Below are 7,963 nucleotides of genomic sequence, written 5' to 3' on the forward strand. Positions count from 1 at the left end.
AGACACGAATGATCTGTTTAGTGTGTTATCATACTATTGGTGTGTCTTGGCAGTGTCTTCGGGCCGTGCCGTGCACGCGGCGAGCTAACTAGCGCGTTTTTCGAACAGTCAGAGTCAACACAGTAGCCATTGTGTGCCGGGTGCTTACGAAGCTAGCTAGCTAGCCGTTCTTCAAACAAAGTCAACACAGTGGCCATTGCTAGCTACCCAACACGTCCAGCTAACTGTACTGTAGTAGCTAAATACAATATACTTGTCCTAGCTAGCCAACGTTTAATCATTGCTGCGCCATGAAAGGAACTTGACATGAGACACGAATGATCTGTTTAGTGTGTTATCATACTATCATACAAGTGTTTGTGCTAAACTGTGTGTTACTGGATGCTAGCATGCTAGTTAGCGAGTTAACACACTATTGGTGGTTTGTTGTGACCAAGTGTTGGTGCTAAACTGTGTGTTAAACTGTGTGTTATTGGATGCTAGCATGCTAGTTAGCTATGGTGTCATAGTTAGCTAGCTGAATAAAAGTGGGTTGAGTCTATTCCTTTAAACATTGAACCGCTGTGGTTCACAACAATTCTGATTTCTAAAGGTGGAAGTTGGAGGAGTTTTTGTTCGGGTGGTTCGGTGAAACAATTTTAGTTTCTGAGGTAGAAGTTTTTGGTGAGGAGGCCCTGCTCTCTCCTCTCCCCAGATGCTTAGCTCATTTCATTCCGATCTCCTCTGCATTTTTGTAGCCATTTGCTACAGCCTGTCAACTATGCCTCTGCCTATCCCTGTTCTCTCCCTCTCTGCACAGGCTACACAAACGCACCACACCGCGCGGCTGCTGCCTCTCTAACCTGGTGGTCCCTGCACGCACCCCTCACCTGGAGTTCCAGGTCGCAGGCAGCCTCTGGAACTGCCGTTCTGCTGCCAACAAAGCTGACTTCATCCCAGCCTATGCAACCTCCAGTCCCTCGACTTCCTGGCGCTGACGGAAACATGGATCACCACTGAAAACACTGCTACTCCTACTGCTCTCTCCTCGTCTGACCATGTGTTCTCGCATACCCCGAGAGCATCTGGTCAGAGGGGGTGGTGGTACAGGAATCCTCATCTCTCCCAAGTGGACATTCTCAATTTTCCCCTAACACATCTGTCTATCTCCTCATTTGAATTCCATGCTGTCACAGTCACTAGCCCATTTAAGCTTAATATCCTTGTCATCTATCGCCTCCAGGTTCCCTTGGAGAGTTCATCAATGAGCTTGACGCCTTGATAAGTTCCTTTCTGAGGATGGCTCACCCCTCACAGTTTTTGGGGGATTTCAACCTCCCTATGTCCACATTTGACTCATTTCTCTCTGCCTCCTTCTTTCCACTCCTCTCCTCTTGACCTCACCCTCTCACCGTCCCCCCTACTCTCACAAGGCAGGCAACACGCTTGACCTCATCTTCACTAGATGCTGCTCCTCTACTAATCTCACTGCAACTCCCCTCCATGTCTCCAACCACTACTTTGTTTCCCTTTTCTCTCTCGCTCTCCTCCCACACTACTCACTCTGCCCCTACACAGATGGTAATGCGCTCGCCGCAACCTTCGTCTCTCTCCCCTACTCTCTCTCCTCTTCCATCCTATCATCTCTTCCCTCTGCTCAATCCTTCTCCTCCAATCTCCTGATTCTGCCTCCTCAACCCTCCTCTCCTCCCTTTCTGCATCCTTTGACTCTCTGTGTCCCCTATCCTCCCGGCCGGCTCCGGTCCTCCCTCCAGCTCCGTGGCTTGATGACTCACTGCGAGCTCACAGAACAGAGCTCCGGGCAGCGGAGCGGAAATGGAAGAAAACTAAACTCCCTGCCGACCTGGCATCTTTTCACTCCCCTCCTCTCTACATTTTCTTCATCTGTTTCTGCTGCTAAGGCCACCTTCTACCACTCTAAATTCCAAGCATCTGCCTCTAACCCCAGGAAGCTCTTTTGCCACATTTTCCTCCCTCCTGAATCCTCCCCCCTCCTCTCTCTCTGTGGATGACTTCGACAACCACTTTGAAAAGAAGGTTGACGACATCCGATCCTCGTTTGTTAAGTCTAATGACACTGCTGGTCCTGCTCACACTGCCCTACCCTATGCTTTGACTTCTTTCTCCCCTCTCTCTCCAGATAAAATCCTGCGACTTGTGACTGCAGGCCGCCCAACAACCTGCCCGCTTGACCCCATCCCTCCTCCCTTCTCCAGACCATCTCCGGTGACCTTCTCCCCTACCTCACCTCGCTGATCAACTCATCCTTGACCGCATGGCCATGTCCCTTCCGTCTTCAAGAGAGCGAGAGTTGCTCCCCTTCTCAAAAAACCAACACTCGACCCCACTGATGTCAACAACTACAGACCAGTATCCCTTCTTTCTTTTCTTTCCAAAACTATTGAGCGTGCCGTCTTTAGCCAACTCTCTTGCTATCTCTCTCAGAATGACCTTCTTGATCCAAACCAATCAGGTTTCAGGACTGGTCATTCAACTGAGACTGCTCTTCTCTGTGTCACGGAGACTCTCCCGCACTGCTAAAGCTAACTCTCTCTCCTCTGCTCTTGTCCTTCTAGACCTGTCTGCTGCCTTTGATACTGTGAACCATCAGATCCTCCTCTCCACCCTCTCCGAGCTGGGCATCTCCCGGCGCGGCTCACTCCTGGATTGCGTCCTATCTGACCGGTCGCTCCTACCAAGTGGCGTGGCGAGAAGCTGTCTCCGCACCACGTGCTCTCACCACTGGTGTCCCCCAAGGCTCAGTTCCCAGGCCCTCTCTCTTTTCTCCCTATACACCAAGTCACTTGGCTCTGTCATATCCTCACATGGTCTCTCCTATCATTGCTACGCTGACGATACACAACTAATCTTCTCCTTTCCCCCTTCTGATAACCAGGTGGCGAATCGCATCTCTGCATGTCTGGCAGACATATCAGTATGGATGACGGATCACCACCTCAAGCTGAACCCTGGCAAGACGGAGCTGCTCTTCCTCCCGGGGAAGGACTGCCCGTTCCATGATCTCGCCATCACGGTTGACAACTCCGCTGTGTCCTCCTCCCAGAGTGCGAAGAGCCTAGGCGTGACCCTGGACAACACCCCTGTCGTTTCTCCGCCAACATCAAGGCTGTGACCCGCTCCTGCAGGTTCATGCTCTACAACATTCGGAGAGTACGACCCTGCCTTACACAGGAAGCGGCACAGGTCCTAATCCAGGCACTTGTCATCTCCCGTCTGGACTACTGCAACTTCGCTGTTGGCTGGCCTCCCTGCCTGTGCCATTAAACCCCTACAACTCATCCAGAATGCCGCAGCCCCGTCTGGTGTTCAACCTTCCCAAGTTCTCTCACGTCACCCCCCCTCCTCCGCACACTCCACTGGCTTCCAGTTGAAGCTCGCATCCGCTACAAGACCATGGTGCTTGCCTATGGAGCAGTGAGGGGAACGGCACCTCTGTACCTTCAGGCTCTGATCAGTCCCTACACCCAAACGAGGGCATTGCACTCATCCACCTCTGGCCTGCTGGCTCCCTTCCTCTGCGGAAGCATAGTTCCCGCTCAGCCCAGTCAAAACTGTTCGCTGCTCTGGCACCCCAATGGTGGAACAAGCTCCCTCACGACGCCAGGACAGCGGGAGTCACTCACCACCTTCCCGGAGACATTTGAAACCCCACCTCTTTAAGGGAATACCTGGGATAGGATAAAGGAATCCTTCTACCCCCCCAATTGTAAAGTGGTTATCCCACTGGCTATAGGGTGAACGCACCAATTTGTGAGTCGCTCTGGCTAAGAGCGTCTGCTAAATGACTAAAATGTAATGTAAATGTATTACACATCTATAACATGTTAGAAATAATGTCCAGTTGCTTTAAGTAGCAACCACCTAAAAAGCCAGGCAGTCATCATCACTGGATCATTACTACTAACCTCAACATAGTTATAAAGTGTAACTTAGTAACAAGGAGCAACAATCATTCAAATTGAAACAGGTAGTGGAGTGATCTGTATGATGAAGACAATGACTCATGTGTTTGAGTGTGTAGTTTTGTAATTGAGTTCCAGTGAGTCTTTGCATTAGTAAGGCAACAAACCTATTTTTCAAGTCATATCTCCTCTGAAATGTCTTGACCTTCTTTTAGACGTGTTGATAGCATGATACTCACATCCACCAACACACAGCTAACAAGTTCACAGGTACTTGCGATCTGCTCGAGGCCATATCTAGGCTTTGGTCAGGCCTGCTGGCTTTGTACACACAGGACCCTCCTACCTGCTCTCTGTGTCTCTGTGGTTTTCAGCAGGATGTCTATCTGGTGTCAGTCTGTTGTTTTCACATTTGTTACTGTTGTTCATGTTCCTACTGACAGCTTGCAGTCACAGCAAACCAGTTTTTTATAAACTTACTCTGATATATATAGTTATCTGAAATCAGTTACAAACCACAAAGAACTGCTAATGAACTATTTGAACTCTCCAAGTTAAGCATCATGTGTAATACAGCACCATTTATTGTATAGCTATGTGCTCAGGGGGAAGGGCCATGTTATGATGATGTCATGACTCATGGGAGAACTAGTACATTCTCAATCAGACAAGTGTTCTAGGACTACTGCAGGGTTCTCTGTAAGGAGACCAATTGAGGAGGATCCTCCTGATAGATTGCCTCCTATGAGAACGGTGTGTCATGTATATTGGTTATATTAGGCTGGGGTGTCCAATCAGTCATGCACTCTCAGGTGTTATATTTCAGTTAGTGCATGTTTCTGTGAATGATAGGGAATGAGACTGACATACAATTGACTTGTTTCATTCTATAGTTGTTTATCTCATATACCCTCCCACAGCTCTACCCCTTTTCACCCGTATACATTTACTTGTTAGTCATTTAGAAGATGCTCTTATCCGGAGCAAGTAGGGTTAAGTGTCTTGCGCAAGGGCACATCCACTGACTTTTCGACTAGTCGGCTCGGGAATTCAAACCAGCGACCTTTCGGTTACTGTCCCAATGCTCTTAATGTCTAGACAAGACAATACATGTTCTATGTATAACAGCCCGCCTATGGGTCATCTGGAATACTGTAACTGTTGAATGACTTGTTCAAAATAATAATAGTTTTCTTTCAAATACTTTAAGTACACTTGGTTTTGCTGGTCTTCTGCAATGGAGGCAAGATAAAGTACGTGTGAGAAAACAAATAGTCTACCAATGGCAGGTATCTTAGTGGGTAAGAGCGTTGTGCCAGTAACCGAAAGGTTGCTGGTTCTAATCCCAGAGCCGACTAGGTGAAAATCTGTAGATTTGCCCTTAAACAAGGCACTTAACCCTAATTGCTCCTGTCAGTCGCTCTGGATAAGAGCGTCTGCTAAATGACGTAAATGTTTCATATTGCATTTTTAAAATGAATGACCTGTGACCTTGTTTGAAAAGTTGTATATCAATTGATTAAATTGCTCTTCTGAAATCCCTGAGTATGTTGCTTCTTTTAGCATTAATAAATATCCATTTAACTGTTACTGACTAAAATAGACTTGTTCCTTCTCTTGTGTTCTGTACATACAGTATGTCTGTATGAATGTGTGCAGAGAGCTTCTGCAGACCCAACCTACTGATAAATGCTAAACCCACCCATGCTTGCACCCACACAGTGAGATGTTCACAGGTACCTGTACAGTGTGGTCTGCTGTGAGCACAAAACAAGGCCGTCTCTACGCTTTGGACAGGCCTGCTGGCCTTTTACATACCCTGCGTCTCTATGTGGTTTTCAGCAGGATGTCTATGTGGTGTCACTCTGTGTTCTCTCATTCTTTCATTGTTGTTCACAACCATGACAATTTGCAACACAGTCCACTTATATACTGTATGCCATGTAGCCTCTATCTTGTCACTTACAAGATCATAGGTTTAATTCATTCAAACTACAATCATGTGTTTACAGAGTTTAAAGTAGAACTTGTATCAATGTATGCTAGGCTACAGCCAAGAGGCCTGCCCCCGAGGTACACCCCTACTAAACGCTCAACTAGTAGCCTACACTTGAGTTAGTACATGAATGACAGGGATAAGACTGACTTTCATTCTGTAGGTGTTTCCCCCACATATCCTCACAGTAATGCTCCACCCCTGTTCACCCCACATATCAGGACATGTGTAACAGTCCTCCTATAGGTCATCAGGAGTACTGTCTGTAACTGTTGCATGGGGTAGGGATAAATCTATCTAAGACACACAAGTTTGATACCAAGAGCATACAGTGACATGTATGTGTAATGTATACTTGAAAATGTACTGCATACTTGCCAGATGACATTAAACTTTCAACCCACTTTAATGAAGGACATTCACATATTCTCTTTACACACTGCCTCAGTATTGTACATATTTGATTCAGCTGGTGCCTAAATATCAAACTATACAATGTTAACACAAATTAATTATCATCTAGACACCACAAAGTGTGTATGCTTCACCCACCTTCTACAAAATATCCTATACAGTAAACATTGGTTCACTTTGCATGGATTATATGAGTGATTTTCAGTTACGAAGACCATGGTGGGCTGAAGAAGGTGTTAACAAAAATCAAGCGTCCAGGAGCCAAATAGTTGAAGTGTTGTCTACATGGAGGACTGTTTCCACTCAAGACACAGGTTGTGAAGAGGACATCTTCAAAGATGATCACACTGAGTCTGTTACTGGCACTTCTTGTAGAGATGGGTATGTCCAACTTCTATATTTCTCTGCTTAAGGGATGTACTCTAAGTTACTATATTGATGCAATTCATAGATTTATATTTTTTTGTATATAAAGGACTTGTGTAAGTAATGGATGATGTCTCTGTCTGTATTCTAGCTGCTGCACAATCCTCTGAAATGTCTCTTGTTACAGCCAATGTTGGAGAGACAGTGACTTTGCACTGCTTCTATAAAGGCAACCTGGCACTGTACTTTATGTGGTACAAGCAAACATTGGGTGACAATCCCCAAATCTTATCAGTATTTTACAAGTATAACAAGAATGCAACATTTTACCTTGAGTTTAAGGGTAACACTCGCTTCTCAGTGCAAAGCGGTGAAGGAATGAATCACCTAAAGATATCAGACGTTCAGCTCTCTGATTCAGCCACATATTACTGTGGGAACTCTTATGCCAACCAGGTGGAGTTTGGAGAAGGAGCCATTCTGATTGTGAAAGGTACAACATCTGAATTTTGAATGAAAGGAAATAGTAACTAATGTTCTGCAACTATAATGTTGAGGGCTTTTTCCACATTACGTTTTGGATACAATGGCTTAATTATGCTGTATTTGCATAATCAGAAATGAGAATGATATCAAAAATGTTAAGTTGGGACACAACATACGGAATAGATTTACTGACTTATAAACCTTCTTGTCAGGATCAGGGTCCAGAAACATGTCTGTGCTCCAGCAGCCTGTGTCTGAGTCAGTCCTCCCAGGAGACTCTGTAACTCTGAACTGTACAATACACACTGAGACCTGTGCAGGAGAACACAGTGTGTATTGGTTCAGACATGGCTCAGGAGAATCCCGTCCAGGAATCATTTACACCCATGGAGACAGGCGTGATCAGTGTGAGAAGAGCTCTGATGCTGGGTCTCTTATTTCAAGAAGGTGGAGTTTGGAGAAGGAGCCAATATAAACTCTCGTTTGCAACTGTTGGACTAATGATTACACCCTTGATCAGCTAGATGCAGGCAAGAGTGTGCAAGGTGGTATTGAATGTGTTACTGTCTGGCACCTTGATTACTCAAAGTTCTCTTGACCTGTACACCTACGTTGCAAACTTTCATTCATAGGCTAGGTTGTAGCAACCTCATGATGGGTACAGGGAACATTTTAGTATCATGTATTAACCTAAACCTATCAGTGTTACATTGATCTGGGTGAATGGAATATGAATGACAGTCATCCAATAGAAATAAGGCCATGTTCATTAAAAAAC

General features: G+C 45.8%; 1 protein-coding gene across 1 annotated transcript; it reads left to right on the plus strand.

Annotated features, from left to right (window-relative positions):
* Window positions 1-6,710: 6,710 nt before the first annotated feature.
* LOC121572594 lies at window positions 6,711-7,660 on the plus strand. The gene is made up of 3 exons (XM_045218176.1): window positions 6,711-6,714; window positions 6,851-7,192; window positions 7,398-7,660. The coding sequence occupies exons 1-3, from the start codon at window positions 6,711-6,713 to the stop codon at window positions 7,658-7,660; spliced, it is 609 nt and encodes a 202-aa protein (XP_045074111.1).
* Window positions 7,661-7,963: the final 303 nt, after the last annotated feature.

The sequence above is a fragment of the Coregonus clupeaformis genome, unplaced genomic scaffold (assembly GCF_020615455.1).
Source record: "Coregonus clupeaformis isolate EN_2021a unplaced genomic scaffold, ASM2061545v1 scaf1416, whole genome shotgun sequence".
Classification (NCBI taxonomy): domain Eukaryota; kingdom Metazoa; phylum Chordata; class Actinopteri; order Salmoniformes; family Salmonidae; genus Coregonus; species Coregonus clupeaformis.

Bases quoted from the DNA above. Each gene is read 5' to 3' on its own strand.
- LOC121572594 (XM_045218176.1), top strand. The intron at 7,193-7,397 runs GTACAACATCTG...CCTTCTTGTCAG, and splicing joins AGCCATTCTGATTGTGAAAG to GATCAGGGTCCAGAAACATG.